The following is a 22,262-nucleotide window of genomic DNA, read 5'->3' on the forward strand; positions in this document are numbered from 1 at the left end:
GAGACATGAGCAGATTCTGTTCTGTTGAAAGGTGGAAGTAAATTATAAAAGGTCAAATAAGTCATAGTGTCTTGTAGTGTCTGCCCTTTCTGTCTGATTCCCCACCAAGTTAAAAGTTTCAAAAAACCTCATTATATTAATCGGAGACTTGCTGGGCGAGATGACAAAATAAAGCAGTTTGAAAACGTCTTACGTTAAAGACGGCCATGAGCGCAGTAAGCTGGACATGGCGGTCTTGTTGCAGGTCTAAAACCAGCTGGCTGAAAGTTGGATGACCTTTGTTGAAGCCTGTTACTATGTTTCCACACAGCAAGCAGCATTTATGACTTCAAAATAAAAGCTGAAGAGAGGACAAAAATCTTTGACTTGCTGCTGATGAAATTCAGTATTTGCTTCAGTAGGATTTTTATATCATACAGAGCTGGAGTCATGTCAACAAGCTGCTTTTTAATAAAAAGAAAGCTTTGTTGGACGCTTGTTGACACCAAACAGCGAATCAAAAGATCCCCAATTACATGCATTGGTGGGTCTTTAATAAAGTTGATTCTATAAAAAAAACAGAGCTCCATATCTGCTGTTATTAAAAGTACATGAAGGTCTGAGGATTATTTATTGGTTATTTATTGGATATAAGCAGTGAAATCTGAATTCAACAGTCAGATCACAACCAGAATTCCATCTGATGTTGTTCTAGGTAACCAAGCAGCATAAAAATGTTGTATTATGGCTGCAGAGTGCACAAGCTATTTCATGGACAGTTAAGAAGAAACAGGCTTGTTAGTGAGTAATTTGGTAAGTTTTCAATTGGTGTGCCGTGGGCATGCTGCCAATTCAATGTTCCAGGTCCATCATGATCCTACCAAAGCCAAATGAAAGATGCACTGTATACAGTATAATGTATGCCGTATACAGTGTAATGGCAACGTCTCTGCAGAAAAACCAGATACATTGTTGGATTTTCTGCCGTGCTAATTGGAATTACAGAGAAGCCAAAATTTGAAACAAACTCAAGTGAAACAACAACATTCCTGAAAGTCTGTACATTGGGTCCATTAGTCCCATTTCCCATTGACTCAAAGTGTTAAGCACTGGCTACCAGATAACAAGCCGGCAGTGTGAGGAGGCTTCCTGCTGCGTCTCTGCTCACACACAGTAACTGATGATGACTGCAGGGATGAGTTACAGTTATGGGATAAGAGAAATGAAAATGAAACTGCTGGACACACACTCAAGAGGGACACTTTTTATATGCCAGAGTGTGATTATGTGTGTGTGTGTGTGTGTGTGTGTGATAGAGGCTCCTCTTCACTGCAGACCACATGGACCCTGGGGATCTTTGGATGCCACTCCGTCCAGAGACATGGTGTTCTCTGTTGCCAAGGTTGATTAGTTGCAGAATGAATCCAATATCCTCTCCTCTCCTCTCCTCCTGCTCTTCTTTCCTAATCCTCATCTTCTTTGGCTCTTCTTTCAGTCTTTTGCCCACCTGTCCTCTCCTGCCTGTTAATCTGCACTCTCTTTCCCTCCGTTACTCTCCAGGCTCTGCTCGATGCAGACAGGCTCAGACAAACAATGAAGTTATACCAACATAAAACCACCTGAGATCAAGAGAGTATCACTTTGATGTTCACGCATGTGTGGGCATGGAAGTCATTATTGAGACTGAGATAAGTGAGAAATTAGAATATTGCATCCAAATTGTTAGATACACTGAATCAGGGAACCACATCCTCTATCTGCAGCTTGTAGCTCTTCCAATATAATTGGAAATTAAGTTGGTTATGGGTGTGCTATGACGGGCAAGTGATATTACTCAACAGCACTCTTTATCAGTATAATGTATCAGGTGAGAAGTAATTACTAAATTAAGTAACAAAGAACAAGTTCTGAATGTTAAAGAACCAAATTCAAATTGAAAAGTTTTGAATGAATTCCTGAATTCCAGAAATACCTGACATCTGAAGCTGTTAAACTCTCTCACATATAATATAATACAATAACTGATACAGAATGAAACCTGTATGCTACCATCATTGTACTTACTAGATATTAGGGATGAAAGCACAAGCAACGCAATGGAAATGGATGTTTCTTCTACCCAAAGTTGCTTGTTATTATTTGGAAAAAAAAGAGAGAGAGATGGAAAATACAATATGGGGATGTAGAAATATATGGAATATTAATTATATGCCAATATTATGCTGAATAAATCTTGTTCTTCATAATGTTTCTTTAATATGCAGTGGCTTAGCACCTCCCCCACTAGGCATGTTTATAATTCAGACGATAATGTTGAGGATAGATTAAACAGATTAAGAATAAGACAGGATATTATATGTGCTACTGTAGGTAGCTAGTTAGCCATACATGCTAACGTTTGCAGCTTACTCTAAAGCTGATAGACAATCAATATAATCAGTTTATTTCCATTCCTCACACTAGTGCTGTTGCATTTTTGGTTTTGGAAAAGCTAAAGAAAAATGCAATATCCTGCAAACATTTCCTACTGTGCATGTTGCCTTACTCCTCCTGGATATTTATCCTCTGTTTGTGTTCAATGTTTTTGCCTGCCTATTATTGTTATTGTAATGGTTAATTTAACATCTGGCCAAGGGTCAACAGTTGAAACAAACAGTGGCACATGTACAGTGATGTTTAGAAATGTGCATTGTCCCTGTAAACACAAAATCATGATATCATAATCCTCATGTATATGATAGAAGAGTTCCAGAAAGAAAAAGGGAGCTTGCAAGGAGTGAAAGTAACACAATGATTGGATTCAAATTCACATCCCTGCAGCAATTATGACACCATATGCTCTGTGCGTGTGAATGTGCATAATGTCTCTCTTTTGTGGATTAATTGTATTTCACTTTTGCTCTCTCTCTCTGACACACACGAGCATAAACAGATGGCAGATAAAGAGTATGATAAAGTACAAGTGTGTGTGTGTGTGTGTGTGTGTGTGTGTGTGTGTGTGTGTGCATATGTCTTTGAAAGAGTGCTTTCTTGGATCGGTTTGAGCAAGGATTGAAAAAGGGATTATCGGTAGGGTAACGATTTGACCACACACAGCCTTTGAGAAAAAAGAAAAGAAGAAAATTTCATGATTGTGTTATGAAACAGTGATACTAGCCAACCGCTCAGTCAGCCGTCATTCTGACAGCCTCGTTCAATACTGTCTGCTCACGCTGGCAAAGCCTCATATCAAACCAGCAGCCTCCGTGTGGTCAAGCAAAGGCCAGCTCACAAAATAATTGACCATGAAGAAGAAAATTTTCTATCTACTACCACATTAACCTCCTCCACTCTCTCTTTGGTTCTGCCAGAGATCTCTGTTTACAGCGCTGATTCACCTTGTTGAAAGCTGAAATGATGCGATGTTGATCACAGCAACTTCAGTGTGTAAAGCAGTGGGTGTCAAAACGTGAAATGTGAAAATATTTCAACTCAGAAGAGTGAAATGATTGAAAATGAAAGTGAAATGAAAGCGTCAACAATATGCTGCATGATGAAAAACTCACTGCTTTATATTTCTGGCAGGAGCAGGTGTTTGTCTGAATAAACAAAAGAACCACGAAGTCATCCTGGACACACCGAAAGCCACCATTAGATGAGCAGACGGACAAAAGAGCTCCGCTTTCTGACACTCAAACCACATCAACAGAAAATCCAGAGAAAAGACGCCACGTTACTGCTCACACTGTGATTGGCAGGTCACCATCATCACCCCAGGAGTTCCACATGAAACGCAACAGAGCAACTGAATGACTTATAGTAGTTCCAATAGGAAGGACTTCGTCGCGCAGCAGCAGGGGAGCATGAACTGGTCTAATCAGCCTCACTGAAGAAGACATCAAAGTGACTGAAAAGGAGGCTGCTGCCTTCCAGGCTCAGGGTTGTGACTGTCAGTTGTGAGGTGTTAATTACGTGAGCCCAGGAATGAGCCAGTCCTTTTCAAACATGTTTCAAATCATCCCTTGACTCCGACAGCACTGTATGCCTCTGCTGCAGAGGTCATCATCTATTGTTCCAGTCCCTAAGAAAGTCAGCACAAAGATGGCGAATGACCTTTGACCTGTAGCACTAAGCTCTAATTTAATGAAACGCCTTGACAAGATTGTAAACACACACACACACACACACTGTTTCCCACCAAAATGCATTGTGTGTATTGACACCAAACATTATTTTCCTCGTAAAACATTCACAAAGCAAATTTTAAATATATTTTAATCCTGCATTGTTTATATCCATGTTTGCTTCCTTGCAGTTTTCTTCTTTCATGCCTTTGCTGGTTAATTGTTATGTTTCTTTGCACGTTACTGACACCAACTATCCATCAGTCAAATAGCGTAAAATCGGTGGTCAGTGTGTCATCGCCACGTGCTAGTACACATACTGTATATATGCGTCCTCGTGCTTTGCATGTGAAGCAAAGAATAAAAACAAAAAGCTCAAAAACTTCAAAGGGTACCTTAGATTGGACTGTTCAATCAGATTGACTAATATGTTCGGCTTGTATGTATCTGCTGTTCCTTCCGATCCGTGCACAGGCAAGAGCAGAATTAATTAATGCATGCCTTCCTCAAACATCTGTAGGTAACTGATATCCAATTAAATAAAACAAACAACAGCCAACCCGACTGCATGGATGCCTGCGTAGGTACTGTACCAAAACAAAATGCCTGTGCTGCTCTGTTGCCCCTATCCTCCCTCCTTCTCCTCCCGTTACCTCCTCCTCCGCTGTCCTCCTCGTCGATGCTGTTCTTGATGCTGTCGTACTCCTCATCGATGTTCTGGTTTCCTCGGATCTGACTAAGCACGCGGCGGGCCTTCTGGGTCAGCCCGCACTGGATTAGCCAGCGGGGGCTCTCCGGCAGGAACAGGAATCCGATGAACTGGAGCACGGCGGGAAGCACCGACAGACCCAACATGTACCTGGAGAGGGAGGGTTTGAGGAATCTAATTATGAGCACAGAAACTACACATTCAGATGTTTTTTGTTTGTTTTTGGCTAATGACAACTTTGGAAAGCGTTTCATGCCATGCAAATTATAATTCCTTCATCATTTGTTACAGAAATAAGTTGCAAAACAGTTGCCCGTGCGTTCAGTTTATGTTGAGTTATTTGCTAGCAAGCATCAGGTGGTTTAGTTCATTCAAATTAAACACTGGAGAAAATGTCAAGGCTTTCTTCAGATTCTTTGGCTTAAATTAGCCTTAGCATTTACATTTAGCATTTAACTTTAACCCCAAGCCTAACAGATGAGGTGGTGTAATAAGTGGGGTTACAAGCACAGCAAAACACCAGTTACTCCAAGTATTTAGTGCAACATTTACAGTATATGGTTGACACACTACTAAGGCATTTTACATTGCTTTGATATGTGGTCCATAGGATTAAAGAGAACAAAATCTAATTGAGATTTCCCTCAATTTTCTACACCTGGTGACCTTGATGACCTACAAATCTATATCTGTAAAATCTGTAAAAACATCTAAGCATTAGTGCACATATAAACATCAGCAAACACAGCAAACCAAAACAATGATATCACGACAGAATAACTAAAACAAAAGCCCACTGATACACTGGACTGTTATGTTGAGAGGAAAATTGCCCCTCTGTATCCACTCATGCACACAATCAGGGTTCAACACATTCTGTAAAAGGGTCGTTCTACAAATCCAAAAAATGATGTGGTAGGAAGGCAAAGAACAAGAGGGTACAAGAGAGGGGAATGAGGGAGGAAAAGACTGATGTTAGAGAGCTTTATCTCGAGAGGCAGAAGAAGTGGAGAAGCAGCACCCCATTTTATACAACTCCAAAGAGTGGGGGAAAAAAATCCATAGAGTTCTACTCAAGTGAACATGCAGACATATAAGGCTTTTCTTCTGCTGCGCAGGCAAAGATGTCAATCAGACAACACTCATGCTCTAAACTCAATAACTGTCTCCGAAAAAGCCATTATCATGTATGAATCAGACCAATCTAGAGGCTTCTAAACGATCTCTGCCATCTCCACCTGAGCCGGAGTTGAAGCAATTCCTTGCAAAAAAAGATTATTCTTGTCTACAGCATCTTACAGCTCAACATCCAAAACACTCTGGAGGCTGTAAACCTGCAAGAGTGTGACAGCGGGACAGGACGCAAACAGATACAGATACAGAAAAGAGCAAAGATAGCGGATAAAAGAGGAAAGAAGAAGAGAGAAGGAGGCATACTGTATGTTTAAAACATACTTTACGCGCCGCAAATGTTAGGGTCTGACCTGTGCATGTGTTGACATTTGGAAAGAGGGTCTGAGCCAGCCCGATTTTTTCTGCCATTTGATATGATAAGACGCCAAAGAAAAGACGCTAATATCATATCTGACTATATGACCATTGATCATAAAGGGAATTGGGAATCCTTGCAGCCTTTGAAAAGTGTATTTATGTGGACATAGAAGATGCTTATGCGCTTTGTTATTTATTGCTTTTTATCGTCTAAATTGTAACTTCTTCTGCATGTGTTCAGTGTGTGTGTGTCTCTGTGTCTGACCTCCAACCATCGCGCTGCAGGTAGCTGAAGGCGCCGTCAATGAGGCTGGCAGTGAACTGTCCACCGGTGATGAAGAGGGTGTTAACCGTCACCAGCTGACCCCTGAGGTGTGGCGGAGAGGCCTCGGCAATGTACACTGGCACTGTCATAGAGGCAATACCTACACAGTGGGGGAGAGAGAGAGAGGGAGAGAGAGAGAGAGAGAGAGAGAGGAGACGGTTAGCGGGGGGGGGGTTCTGCTAAGCAAGGTGACTGATGTAAGAACTGGAATTCTGAGATATATGAAAAGGAAGGCATAAAGGCATTATTTGTAAGAAGTATGTGAAAAATGTACCACATGGGGCAAGTTTAGAAGCTAAACCATGACCAATAACTAAGATATAATAGAACATAATTACTAATATTACCTGATATAACTAGAAAAAGTAATATAGTTTTTGTCAGAGAATGATCTGAAAATATTTTTTTTAATTTTTTAATTTTTTAATTTTTAATTTTTAATTTAATTTTTGCCACTTTAAAATCACAAAACCAAAGTGTTTTACAAAGTGGGAGACTTTTAGGTCATTATTACTAATTGCAATTATTTCAATAATCCCCATTGTCTGTAACAAATGACTTATTTAAAATTACCTTGACCTTTGACCCTGACATCAACAACTGCAACAACAACAACAACAACAACAACAACAACATATGAGGTGAACCCAAGAGATACGAACAAATACTATAGTCTATCTTAGTAATGGACTCTGCACTACTCTGATCTGGAAAACATCCATTTACACACACACACGCACATACACATATACACATACACATTCACAACAATACATACAGTCACATGCACACTTCTGTACTCACATACACACAGAACAATCAGTGTGTGTTTGCCCAGGACGTATCTGACGAGGTGCCATGAGACTGCAGCTTTCTGCAGCTGGCTCCTGATAAGCTCTATTAATAGTCTGCCACTGCTTTCTATACCCCCCGCCTCCTCTCTCCACCCCCACCCCTCCCTACTGCCACCACCCTGCCCTCGACGGCCGCTATGGCTACCTGTTGCTATGGCAACCACTTGCTGGGAAAACCAGCCAGCGGTGTCACAGAGTGGGCACCACACTGTGGCAGCTCTGGGAAGGGAAATCGATAACAGAGAGCGAGGAGGATTTCTTCCTTTTTGGCTTTCTTTACAAGACCTCCACAGAAGAGAGTGGAGCGCTTTGGGAGAGGAAATCACCATCATCAACATTTCAAAGCACAGTTACAGTTCTTGAAGGAGTACACAACATCAGACACATCCCACATGGGAAAAGTTAACAGACTGCCAAGGCTGCATAGTTCTCCAGCCTGCTGCTACACCCAGAGATATCGGTCTCATCTCTTACGTTTTGATTCAAATTGATTTCTTGACCGTGCTAACATACCCTGAGGATTTGGAGTCAAGTCTTTATCTTAGTTATAGCTTAAAAAAGGATTATCATCTGATGGCGGAAATCCGAGATCCAGATCACCGCCGAAAATCTAATCAACCGCTCTTTGGCATGAAGCCTGTCTGCTCAGGCCAATTTGATAGAAATCCATTCATAAGCTTTTAAGAGATGCTGCTGAAAGACAGACACAAGGAAAACCTTACCTCTATCACACAGGAACAGCAGAGTTAGGACTTTTAAAATGAGACATTTTACTGGTAAATGCAGTGTTCTAGTTTAGTCATACACAGCACTGTGGCCTCATGACATGTAGCATCTGTGGCGCCACCAGTAAGTTTCTTTTTTTGGAAACATCTTGTGGCCAGTGTGTAGAAGAACTGCATCTTAAGAGACACAGACCACATTGGCTTTAGCATTCAGCACAGTGGTTGCTGCCTGCTCTGAACTTCAGAAACATTAGCTGCACACTCTACTGCTGCTCAGCAAAGGCCTGCATCTTTGTACTCTCTTTTTCACCCTGCAGCTGTACTGGGCAGGGCTACTGAAAACAACTTACCTTAACTTTGGTCTTTTTATGGCACAAGAAAAACATAGAATCTCACCAGACTTATCCACAAAATGTGATTGAAGACTACTGCTCTGGTTTTAAAACAGTATAATCACATGGATTTCTCTTTTAAGTATCTCTATAATCTGGTTTCCACTTGCAAGGCAAATCAAATGCACAGAGTACACATACTCATGTGCTGAAAAAGTACTCAAATAATTATACGAATAAATGATGTGCAATAAACAATATGCTTGAAGATTCATTATTGACCTTGTGCAGCCGTTAGGGAGAAAATATCTTAGCACAAGGTCCAAGGTGGCTGAAAGCTCTGTACATTTTGCAGTGTGGACCTTGCGCTAAGAATGTTTTGTCAAACAAAAATGCTGTACTGCAGTTCGATCCAGCGTGTTTGAAAAGAGATGTATTATATTAGAATAAGTATCAAGCTTGAATGTAATGATTCAACAGGTAGACAGAGCAGCAGACAGATTTCATGCCAATCTACAGAGCAGTTCAGAGGACACAGCAAACACCAAAAGCCATGAAATCTGTTTTCACTCCTTTCTAGCTGACAGCTACATTCTGACTATGTGTGTTTGCACTGTATGTTTGCATACTTAGATGACATTATGCAGGTGCACACACACACACACACACACACACACATACACACAGATGGACATATGCACAGTTTTTAGTCCTAAGGATCCTCATCTGCTGTAATGCCTCCATTTGTATTCACCTCATACAGCCCGACCTCTTCTTCCTCCCTCTTCGCTCTTCTTGCTAGTTTCCCTCCATGTTCCCCTCTTTTATCTATCTTGGCCATATTTATTAGCAGCTTGTTTCTGTCCAAGTCACGCCTGCCGCCACAGACAGCCCATATGCCTTTGAGTGAGATACTACAGCTGATGTTGATGTATTTACTGAGTAATGGATCATTTCCATTTCACATCCTGCTGCAGGTGGTGACGGGGAAAATATGTTAGAGCCCATTAAATCTAATACCGTTGCAGGGTGGTAATAAATACTGTACAGTTTTGCTTCAGTTTATTGACCATCTGAAATTAAACTCTCTGGAGTCTCTTGGAGTCTCTAGAGTCCAGCTTCACAGCCATATTATCTTGCATTGGCCTTTAAAATGCAGAGCTTGGAAACTTGCAGCGCAGCCCCAATATACATTGTTTAGCCGGAGTTTCCCGAATCTGGAGGTGGCGAGTACAAAGTTAGCATGATCTATTAGCTACAATAGCTAATTCAGGTGGCTACTTTCTATGTTTCCTTTCGGTGAGACTCAAAGGGAAGTGCCTGAAATTCATGTAAAATTGATATTTTCATTGAAGGTGAAATGTATCACTTTCTGTGTTCAACTGAGTTTTCACAAGAAAGACAGACTTGATAGGGACAACTCAGAAATAAAAACTAGATTTAATGAGTCGCTCTTGTCCTCTATTACACTAGTATTAGTGTTATTGCATAGGGGATATATCTCGAGTCAAGTGATTTTCATCTCAAGTATTCATATTCCTCTGAAGTTCTCCACTGCAACTGAAAACAAGCAAAATTACCTCAACCAAAGGCCAGATTTCCTCACACGCTTGAATGTGAATCCCTTACAAACACAGTTGCAGTGTGTTCCTTTTCTTGTTAATGAGCTCTCCTTTCAGCACCAGGGACAGCTCTCAGCACTCCCTTCTTCACACACACACACACAAGCACACACACGCTCTCTAAAGTCATCGTCTGGTCAGGCTCAGCCTCAAAGCAGTACAGCACACTTAAACAAAGGATCTGTCTGGTCTTGTGAAGGCAGCCTCCAGGCGCGTAGTACAAAGCTCGAGACTGACTCACTTGATCAGAGTGGGGAAGATACTCCACTAGACCCTCCATCACTGTGATGCAGTGAAGAGACAGGCAGGACGTTTTCTGGTACTAAGTAGTTGGTTGTAATAGAGAAAGCTAATTAAAGGCTAATGGAGAATTCTTAAAAATGTGACATGAAGAAAAGAGGAAAAACTCCCCCAAATAAAGGTGTTGTTTACTTTCAAATGGGTAAGAGGAGATTAAATTCAGTGATAACAGCAGGGGAGGTTGTGCCCTTTCTTAATTAAATTCAGCACATTGTGCCTAATTTCACATTGGATCTTGCCAATACAGATTTGTTTGTTTAAAGGCAAATTAAAGCATAATGTGACTCCAATTTTGAGGTTTTTCTGATGTAACCTCCCTTTAGAGATTCTAATGAAATTCTATGACTTCATGTTCTCATTAAACCATTTGAGGAAAACAACTCACTCAAAATGCACAAATGTCAAGCCAAAAACAGCTAATTTCTTGAACACATGACATTTTAGTGATGTGATTTCCACATTACGACAATAATATGCACATAAACAAACTCCTCATTAAGTCTGCACGTAGCTTCCGCCTTGTCAGGACGAGAATTGTCACTTAATTATATAAACCAACCAATTAATTATCAAGCCTCCAGGTAATAATTAAATGTTATCACAATTTAATTAAGCACTATTTTTACGCGGACCCTTCATCTGCTGTTTTCAAGGACAAAACTATTCAACATTTGCAACTGCTAGATAATTTAGCCAGAGAACATGATTACGCACACACTGTGAGGGTGAATCTGTGTGCTTTTGTTTGTGCATTTGTGTGTCTATGTGTGAGGGAATGGATTATGACTAACTAAGGCTGAAGGCATAAGAGCAAAAGAAAAACATTTTGCTGCTCTTTTTAACCCTTTAAATCTAAACATCGCCACAAAGACAGAATACAGAGAACCAATTATTTACTGAGTAAACCTTTGCCCTGCAGGTAGACCTGCGGCCAAAATTAAATTTTTTAAACTCTCAAATATCAATATCGGTATTGGCCTCATAAATCCTGTATTGGTCGGGCTATACAAACAAGTCCAGCATATAAGCTTAAAAGGTAATGATATGTCAATACTGTGTTCACAGCTTATTTTTGCTGCCCCCAAGTGGCCATAAAAGGTATTATTGCAGGTTTAAAGAAAATATTTTCATTGTCAGTTTCAATAGTTAATTCCTACTAAAATGTATGTATTGCTACATGTTTTAATAAAAACTGATAAAACAACAGTGCCAGTGTGGTCTACAAATACAAACATGCTAGCAGATTGGCTCGCTAGTGTTAGTGCTAGGTCGGCTCTCCCCGGTGGTCACTCAAATCTTCCTTGCTTTGGTTATGTAGGACATCACTTACCAACGTGTGTGCAGAGAAGATTGGTTGGAGTACATTTCTGTGCTTCATTATAAAATAACTCATTACACATCACAAATCACACATCCAACATAGCTAACTAGAGTAGGATTCTCCTCCAAGATTGAAACATCTTTCTACAAATGTCCTGTGCAGCAAGAAAGCCTCATAATTTGAAATTGCCAGCTTATGTAATAAATCCTTGTCAATCCTGTCTGGTTCAATATCGTCTGTTTGCTCAGACTCGCAACAGCTCGTATCACACAACAGTCCTTGTGCTCAGGCAAAGGTCAGATCAACAATAACCAACCAGGAGCAGACAAACCAGAGGCTTCTGGGTAGAAATACAGGGAGGCAGGACTTGGCAGCGTATGGCCTTTCCTGGTTTGACAAACAGCTCTGATGACCTTTTTAGCGAGTTCAGTTCAGAAATGCTAGTGACTGGCTTTACTGAGAACTGCCGGTCACGTTAATGTGAGCGTGCAGGTGACAGGCACGGCCAGAATAATTGCATGCGATGATAAATGCTGCCTTATTAGCATCTCCAGCAGCTAATTGTGGTGCCAGAATGTGTTTCATTATCTATCAGGGCCGGCTCGTGCATGCTTGTGTAATGAAGATGACTGTATGGGAAAAGACTGTGATGGAAGAAGGAGACGGGATACTTATAATGAAACAGCCACTTACAATAAACAGCTGAAATGACCCGGGTGATTAGTTTCTTACCCACATTAGCAAGCAGAGCGGTGTATGCAAATGATGGTGTGAAGCTGCATCTCTGAATCTCTGAAATGTTTGTTTCCTTCCCTCACCTTTCATTATTAACACAAACACTAGATGGGCCGGTGTTTCAAAAAACTGGCTGTTGATGGGCACCCAATAAAAACTTGCGGTTGATGACTGTCCATTAAGTATGTGCACTTCAAAATGACAATCAAATTTACAAAAAGTCAGTGGTAGAAAATAATCCCTATTTATTTCCATCAGCAACAGGTATGTTAATATTCTGAAGAGCACCAGACACTCTTAAATGGATTAAAGCAGCAACATTCGGGGCATGTGTTGCTTACATAAACAGTTATTATCAGTATTGATTGATTTGTCGATTCTTTTTTTAACAATTAATAGATTGATTGTTTTAGTCTATAAAATGTTGGAAAGTAGTGAAAAATGTTCATCAAAATTTTCCAGAGCCCAAGTTGACATCTTCAAATGACTTGTTTTGTCCAACCTACAATACAAAAGCCAAATATATTCAATTTACAGTGGTATAAAACAGAAAAGCAACAAATCCTCACGTTTTGAGTAAAGGAAAAAGTAAATGTTTCGCATTATACTACATCCTTAAGAAGGTAACCTAAGCGATCAAGCAATTAGCATTTTTGGTTTTTATTTCATGTAGGCAGGTGACAGTTGAATCCAACAGTAAAGAGCATCTCATCATTAGACTTTATCTGCCTTATAAATGTCCATGTCTTACAAACCCTTAGCCCCCAGTTTGTAGCAGGCTTTCTGTTTTTTTTGTCCTCTCCAAGCCCTAACCAAGAAAACACTGATGACATATTCAAGATAATTCTTTTTCAGACTTTAGAAAGCTCCTCCAGAGCCACACAACATATCATCCACCAGTTTTCACAGGCTGAGTAGTAGTCCTCCCAATGACATGGAAACTCATCTTGATAAGGTTTCATTCAAATACAAAATGTGCTCATAAACAGGTGGATGGAACGGTGCAAGAGGACATGATGGATGGGGTTCAAGGGGTGGGCAGATTTAAATATGGGACAGATCATTTTATAAACATGTTCACATTTCTGTATTCTGGAAAATTGGTATAATTAGGCAGAACCAACTGTCTAATTATTTATGTTAACTACTCAAAATTACATCAGGAAAAGTGGCAGCAGTGTGCTGTTATTAACTGAACCCTCTCTCCACCAGGAGTCAAGCTTGGTTTTGTAAAATTCCCTGTAATTTGCTCTAATTGGTTGCACAGAGAAAAAACTAGTTTGGAGAAATACAGTAAAAGAAAAATGAGAAAAAAGAAGAAGCCAGAGTTGTTGTATTCACACAACTAGCCTTTGCTTAAGAACTGTTTTAGTAGGAAAGACTGATACGTTTTATGGATTTTGTCACTGGTCTTTGCACACAGAGAACCTGACGATATTAGGGCTCATTTTCAACCCTTCACAAGCCTCGTCAATCTCTGATTGGTTTCATTCTTGTCCAAAGCATTTTCCACCAACTGTAACTTACCCGAGCTACATAATCCATCACAGGAAACATGAAGCTTTAATTTAGTTCAGTCAAAGTGTCACTTGTTATTTCATTGCACTTGAGTTCAGTGTTTCCATATCAGCACTTCCTGCCAATCACCTGATCCCTCACGAGAAAAAAGAGAAGTTCCCAAAAACCAAAACAAACTTAACTGTCACATCCAGGCTTTCTTACTTTAGATGTAATTTATAGTCAAAAGAAAAATCACACTGCATCCAACATGCATTGAAAGATAATTATGCGGAAATGCAAATTAGATATAGACAAAGTATTCCCGGTATTTTCCTTTAAATCATTATCTCATGCTTTTCCCAGTACTGATGCCCTCACACCTTCCCACCTGGAGGAAAGAAACAATCATCTGCACATTCCTGGTGCCAGATAAATACATATATGCTAATTATAATATGGTTGACTTATATATCACACAACAAGAATCCAAATTACAGCCATTTATCACAAGAAGCATTTGAAATGCTACCAAAAAAAAGGGGTCTGAAGGCAAATCTTGACTCCGACATCAATAATAAAAAGGGTTTTAGTTTGTAGAGGAACTAAACACAGACCTCTTCGGACAGGAATGTTTATTAAAGAATTAAGCTTCACTTCCTATTCCAGTGGTTGACTAAGGAGAGAAAATACTCCGCAATTCCTCCACGCATCACTGAGGAGAGCGCTTACTACTCTCAAAAAGGAGGCGGTGGCGCTCAGCCTGGAAAGCCAGGTTTTAACAGCCCTTTCCACAGAGGATGTGACTCATGAGTAACAGCAGCCACTATAAATAATTTGGGGTGCATTGAATTCTGATCAAGAGGCGTGTTGCATGTAAAAGCATGGCGGGGAGCGGAGGGAGGAACAGGCAGGGATGATTCAAGAGAGGAGAAAGCCGAGAGTGAAAAATATTTATGAGGGAAGGAAGTAGTAGAAAGGGGATGTGCAAAGGTGCTTGTGGAGGGGGAAGCAGGGATGGGGCCAGCCAATCAGACGAATGCAACGCTGACATCAGTGTCTAATGAAGGCGACCTTATTGACACTAAAAGTCAGTGTGCTTTATAGGTTCATCTTGGCTTCCTTTTTGGCCGTGTTGTGATGAAATCTGCCTCTTATTTATTTATCATGCAAAATTAGTTTTCCTTTATTACTTAATGGTACGGCAATAATGATCTTAATGAGAATAATAATAAAGACAGCACAGCCAGTGGCATGCATCCTGAGCAAATAGACACGCTGTGTTAAATAGAAGCTGTTAGTAATTGTAAATATCAGGCCTGGGGGGGTTAAGACCTTAAAGTTACACTTAAACTGATTCTGATCTCTGACCTTTCTGATGGAGAGCAAGTGCAAGGGAAATGCTAAGGCAGAAATCAATAAAGTATCAGTATGTTAGCAGTGGGGTGAGATAAGTTCACTGGTTTCCAGTTACCTGCTACTTTGTCTTTACTTAAATGATAGTGTTAATGTAATATAGTGTGGCATGTAGCCTATCTAGAAAATGGCATTTAAACTAATGCAAATGCTTAACCCAGTGAATGCATCACTTTCTCTCGTGTAACTTTAATCTGTAGGATTAGAAATGACATTTAGGCTAAAACAAAACTGTTGAAAATGTTTAAACAAGCATCTAGTTTAATGACAGGCTGAAGGATCAGAGAGCATGTTGAACACATGTCTTACCAAGCCCCACGCCGACGATCAGCCTCCCCGCCAGGAGAACCTCCTTGCCAGGGGCGGTGCTCAGCACGATCCCCCCAACGGTGAAGAAGAAGCTGGCCAGCAGTATGCACACTCTGCGCCCGAAGAGCCCGTTGAGGAAGCCGCCCAGCAGGGCGGACAGGGCGGCCGCGGCAACAGTACTTGATATGAGCACCTCTTGCCACAGAGCACTCAGGTCCAGCTCCCTCTTCAACAGGAGCATCGCCCCGGAGATCACCCCGGTGTCGTAGCCGAACAGGAAGCCCCCCAGGGCGGAGAAGGCGGCCAGGACGTAGACGAAGCCGGGCGTGACATCCTGCTGGAACTGCTTGCGGGCAGCCCTCTCCAGGTCCCCGGTGGAAGAGGAGGGAGCTGCCGGGGCACCGGCGGCGGAAGGCGCGGCGGAGGCGCCCTGGCTGCTGATGCTGGCGCTGGACGGAGCCTTGATGAGACTCCGCTCCCCTCCGTCGTTCACTTTCTTCCACCGCTCGCCCATCAGGTTGCTCATACTCCGGAGATTGTAGTCATGGTCGACCTGCTTTCGCGACATATGGGAAATACAAAACAGGACAGGGCTGCTGAGTTGTATTTGATGCTTCAACAAAAGAAAACAAAAACACACTCACTGAACTAATTGACCCCCCCCTTACACCCCCTCCCTCAGGTTTGGAGTTACGGCCGCGTCGGTTATCCAAAACCACTCCCAAATATAACGCTGCCTGCTGAATAAAGTTGTTGCCCAGCCTTGTGTGTACCAGTGTGTCACATCCCTGTGGTCCTGATGGGAGAGTAGCAGAGAAGTGGGGAGGAAAGGTAAGATAGGAGGAGTGTAGTGGAGCAGTTCGTCACCACCAGCGTCGGCATGACGCAAAGAAATATTGTTTTGGAAGCGTGATGCTGGAGTGGAGAGAGTGGATTTATGGTGAGGATTTAGTCTGCTATAATTCAATTAAATCATGTCAATTGTACGGGGCAATTAGGATGTGCATGTCTGCTGTTTGCTGTCAGTTGACCATGATGCACAGGCTTTATGGGTACAAACAAAACCCAATAAAGTCTTGTTAAAACATAGAGACCTGCATACTTATATATCTTTAACATACATATAACGTATAGTAAGTCTATGCATATGGATTATTGAAGCAGATTTCAAAACAGGTTTCAACGTGTCACCATGTTTCACCTGTTACTGTACAACAGGATGCCTCTGGCATAATAAGAAAACGGCTGCCCCCTGCAGGTGTGATTGATCCACTACAGAGTTAAATCCAAGTAAAGATACATTATTCAAATATATTTCCATCATTAATTCTGACTTATAGATCAACAGATGGGTTTTTCAAACTATCATGGTGTTTCAGAGTAATGATGAGGATTAACATAGTACAGTTTGCTGTGTCACAGTATTCTCACTTAACAAAGCTACCTTTTCACACAGTTCACAATAAACCTTTATGACCACTGCTGGGAGATATGTGACAAAATCACTTTAGCCACTTTCATTATCAGTTAATCTGCCAGTCCAAAACCCAAATACATTTAGTTTACATTTCACTCCACCATTAATATTGCCTACATTCTCAATCATTGATCAAGCTTAAAACACAGAAAAAGTCATCTCTGAAGCCTGCAGCTTGGAGAGATGGCATGGTTGTAAATGCTGTGTGTGGGGGGGGGGGATCAATATGTGGATGGTGGTGTCACACAAAATGGAGAAGAGCCTGATAATGGCTCATGGTTGAGCCCATTAGAGGAGGAGGGCAATAATGGGGCAAGTTTCCTGTACACACAGTGGTGTACACGGTTTCAGGCTGAAAACATATCATGTCTCTCTAGAGAGATGAACCTTGTGACTCCAGCTGATTCAGTAGCAGAGCTTAAGGGTAGCGATTCTGTCGATCTGACACTTGACAACTACTGGCCAGATCTCAAATTTTTTAATTTTTGGCGACCCCTGATCTTACCACTAGCACCAACATCAGAGCAATATTTTCACATACTCAACGATACGTCAACGCATGCTCAGATTCCCACAAAATGTCCTAAACACATTCATGCTCCTCAGAGGATGAAGCAAACTCCTTCCACTCATAAACCTGACCATAAAGCATGAAGATACTCGATTATAAATGTCATTTAAAGATGAGAGGGTTACCCCCACTGGCCTGGTCTTTCTATCTGCTCCTTCAACCACTGAAGGCATTGGTCTGATCAAACGACTTCTAAACAATTACATTCAGTACATGTAGTGTGTCAAAAGCAATTATATTGGTTGGTCAGTTGGTTTTCAACTGTGGTATGTTCTCTGCAGTGTTGCTGCATTCCCAACAAAACTGTATTAAGCACAACATATTAATGGGAGGACACAGCAAGGAGAACGTGAGGAATTGCGTGATTATCTGCTTTTGCCTTGATCTTTTAATATTTTGCTGTTACAGCCTTTAAAAGCCAAAGGGAGAGAAGAAAACACTTGACTGTCAGAAAATGCAGGAAATAGCTTACAGGCAGACAGGTAGGCAGGCAGACAGATAACAGGGAGGCAGGTTCAGGTCCGGGTTAAGGTGACAAAAGCAAAAACACAAGGCAAGACAGTAACATAGCAACTAGGACAAACTGACAGAAGGACAAAGGAAGTGGACCATTATATGTACTGAGAGGCTGATAAGGGAATGAGATGCAGGTGAGGAGGTAGACAGGGAAGGCCAGGAAACTGCAGAGCAGATGAGGGACGCGGGAACAGGTGTGTAGATGGGTGGGGCAGTCAGGTGATGGGGAAAGGAGGCAAAGTCCAAGGGCATCTGGAGGATGGATGGATGAAAGGGCCTGGGGAATAGGGAAAGTGGCTGGAGAGGAAGGACAGAAAGACAGACGGTGACACCTGCAGGTCTTAAGTTGTTGCCTGTTTTTCCTCACACACATGTCTTGTAGGGAGAATGAAGCTAGTGTCCTGCTTTTGGACCAGCTGGTTCCATATCTGACCATGTTGAATAAGGCCTCATTCCTAGCTTTTTTTTTTGTATCACGGTGATACAACGGTAAACCATCTCTTTAAGGCACGACTATTTCAAAATCTTATTAAAGCATCACTAAGTAACACCTCATGTTAATGATCTGTAACACAGCAGCGATTTCATGTTGTTTTTAATGTGTTACCATCCAGAAGTTGAGTAATATCTAGCTTGTCATATTTCCTGTCATATGTGCTAGCTATTCGAAGAGGACATAGACTTCAACACAAAACCTACTTGAAACCAGCAGCCTGCATAGCATTTGGAGGCACAAATCAAAACAGAATTAGTAGTGTGAGGGTACAAATGACGACTTCGACTAAATATTAATTGTAATTTATGGGAACAAATATATACCTGTAGTTTTGTACAGACCATTTATGGACAGACAATTTTGGAGGAATTCAGCCTTCATGGAAGTAAACTGCCCTGAACAAAAAATCTAATTAAATTGTGTTACTTCATTGATCTGCACTAATACAAGAACTTCCCTTGTGTTCATTTTTTTGTTCTGGCCTGTGTATTGCTCGCAGCTGGATATTACCTAAGAAGGTCTGTAGCCAAAAAGGAATGCACACCTAGAAAAATCCTGAATAGAGATGGCATATCCTAATGTGTTGTCAGATTGCCAAGCCTCAGGTGGCAGCAACTAGTGGAGTCACAAGGGCTGATTTACATAATTTGTTCTTGAGGTGTTTATGGCACTAGAGGAGAGTAATTTCTTTCTTAACCAGTGCAATCAAACAAATCACCACCGTGAACATTTGCAGCACTACAAATGCAAAAAAGGAGTCTGTCTGGAAGCCGAAGCTCCACATTACATGAAGAAAGTATAGGCTTAAGAGAACCCAATCCTCTGTCTTTGTGTAAACTCAAAAAGAAGAAACTTGGTGTAAGGACTGGTCTGCAACCTTGGAGAGGACAAAAGCAATGTTGTAATAACAGTTCTAATCGAGGAAACAGGGAAGTATCTTGTTTTCCGACCTAGCGTGCCAAGTGGGCCGGACATTGACAGCGAAAATCTATAGACTTCTTTCACCGCAGGCATTTTGAAATAGCATGCTGTAGCAGGAACACGCCTAACATTTAGGTGAGCAAGTTCCAGCGGCCTGTATTGGGTATGCTGGCTCACTGGGCTGGCTCACTGACACATTTAATGGAACAGAGCCCTAATTAATGTCATTAGTTACAGCTGTGCTTGTTCTGCTAATTGGCTACAAGTCAAAATGTCTGCTGTGAAAAATGTGTATTGATACTAAAATGATGTTTAAGAATAGGAATTATCACCCAACTCTGCAGTTCTAGAGAACTTTTTAGCCCCTTTTAGCTCATTGTCTTGGTTTTAGAGCACTTTTATAGTACAGTTCAGTCTTACTGCTCTTATAAACCTTGTTTCCTGCAACAAAGGTTTGATACACCGTCTGCATGCTACCAGTCCAGCACCAAATGGCAAACAGAACGTTAGCAACTAGCTAGCTGTTGAACTAAGTTGAACAGCCACCAGCTAAAATACTTTGTCTGGAGTTTGTGGAGACCAAACCCGAGCCAAAGGAAGAGTAAAAAATTGACTTACATTTGCTGGTGGCCAGACACACAACTCCAGATAATGTTGCTCAGTGTCACCTGAATGTAAGCAACTGTTTGCTGACAGGTTAGCCACAACCTCTTTATGTCAGGATTGTTTGTTTTGGAGCTCTTCTGCCTCCTAGCCAAAAAATAGAGGTGAAAAAATGTGAATTAATTGTATTATGTGGCTTTAAGACGTCAACATGTAGTACATTTTTCCCATTGTTTTGCCAAAATGACACTCTCTAACTTACCTTAAAATTAAAGCAAAGTATGCTAGCGAAGGGGTTGCAAACATGAAGAATGGTATAATTCACCTCTGTTGTTAGCCAAATTTAGCTCATTGTTTTTGTTTTATGGGACATTTACTGTACAGCTTAGTCTCACCACTCTCATTGACTATGTTTCCACAGCAACAGGCAGCTGTTTTCAACAACGAAGCTCTCCACTGTGCTACCTGCCCAGCACCAACCAGCAGGCAGACAAAGTTAGCAGCTAGCTAGCTGGAGAAGAACAGCTAGCAGCTAAAAGACCCAGCTATTTTTCTCAGGAATTTGAGGAGAACAAGCCAGTGTGAGGAGGTGGGTAAATAACAGCAGCCAGAAACATGACTCCAAAGGCATGATAATGTTACTCTGTGTCTGTTGATTTTGTAAGTAGGTAGTAAGTAAGCTGCTAACATGTTAGCCATAGTCTTTTAAAGTGAAAATATGTCATCTATTACAATGAGTTATGACAAGTCCATATGCAGTGAAATGTCAGCAGAGCACAATCATTTATTTTTCCATGTCAACATTGGACAGGTTTAGATATACATACATTCATATACAGTATTTTGTAGTGGTTTAAATGTACTTAACTACTTAAAACACAACTTATTTGATGTAGTTTTACCTTCAACCAATACCAAGTTACCGTTGTAGTAACAGTTGTGGTTTAGTTGTATTTATAGTTATATGCAGTGAAAATACTCCACACACTAAGAATTTTTATTGGGACATAATATTTTGATTGACAGGTGGTGGGTTAGGGTGAAATATATCAGGTTTAATATAGCCAGCTGATGTAAGAAACTTAATCCTTTTACCACCTCGCTGATTTGATCCAGTTTGCATTCAAAGAAATTCGAGTAGCTGCAGAACACATCTTTAAACGTCATGTGGTACTTTCCCTCAGCTCTCAAATTGAAAAATAACTAACTACATCCTGGTTCATGGACCCTGGCCTCATTTCTCATTTTCCCATTGATCAACTTGGTCCTCTTTTAACCAGCAAGGCATTGTCTGGTTCACCTGTGTTTGCCAAAAGTAAGCATCCCTATTTGTTCACAATACAGCACTTTATAATATTTTACCCATTATGTGTGAGGTGGTGACACTGATATTAACGAGCTGTTATCTTTTATTCCTGGTGGGAAACACGCGGTTGAAAGAAATAAGGAATAAAAGAACAGGCTCAAGTTTCAAACCCTCCTTTAGCAGTTGTTGATGTTGAGTCTTCCAGACTGTGTTTGTGCATCCATCCTGACCGCTTTCTAATCAAGATTTCTGTTTCTCACACACGCACTCACAATTTCCCACAGGATCAGAGGGATTGTTGTTATACCATAAAATAGATTTCTTCAACTCTAAATTCAACATGATAAGCAGGATATGCTTTGAATTTACCTGTCTTGCATGATCATGTCTATGTTTCTGCTCTGTTTCTGTTTTATTACCATTAAGTTAAATGTTTAACCTGATTTTTTTCTTTATATTTGTAGTTTCCTGGTTTTCTTTCCAGTGTGCATGTGTGAGTGTGCACATGTATGAGTGGATTGTTCAGATCACACACACACACACACACACACACACACATCTGTGTGCTGTGTGTGTGCAGGCATGCATGGACACTGCATATATAAGCTGGGGAGTTTGTGCAGTCCCTACTAGTTACTCCTGGTTTCAGGCAGC

The 22,262-nt window shown here is 41.0% G+C and overlaps 1 protein-coding gene across 1 annotated transcript in view; it reads right to left on the bottom strand.

The window, feature by feature from the left end:
* The window catches only part of LOC139304747 (proton myo-inositol cotransporter-like), a 50,603-nt gene extending 34,317 nt beyond the window's left edge, over positions 1-16,286 (bottom strand). Inside the window, exons 1-3 of the mRNA XM_070928603.1 lie at positions 15,719-16,286; positions 6,548-6,707; positions 4,736-4,941 (exon numbers count right to left, since the gene is read on the bottom strand). Of these exons, the coding sequence (XP_070784704.1) occupies positions 4,736-4,941; positions 6,548-6,707; positions 15,719-16,286 (934 nt within the window). The remainder of the gene's footprint in view (positions 1-4,735; positions 4,942-6,547; positions 6,708-15,718) is intronic.
* Positions 16,287-22,262: the final 5,976 nt, after the last annotated feature.

Source organism: Enoplosus armatus, chromosome 22 (genome assembly GCF_043641665.1).
Source record: "Enoplosus armatus isolate fEnoArm2 chromosome 22, fEnoArm2.hap1, whole genome shotgun sequence".
Lineage (NCBI taxonomy): Eukaryota > Metazoa > Chordata > Actinopteri > Centrarchiformes > Enoplosidae > Enoplosus > Enoplosus armatus.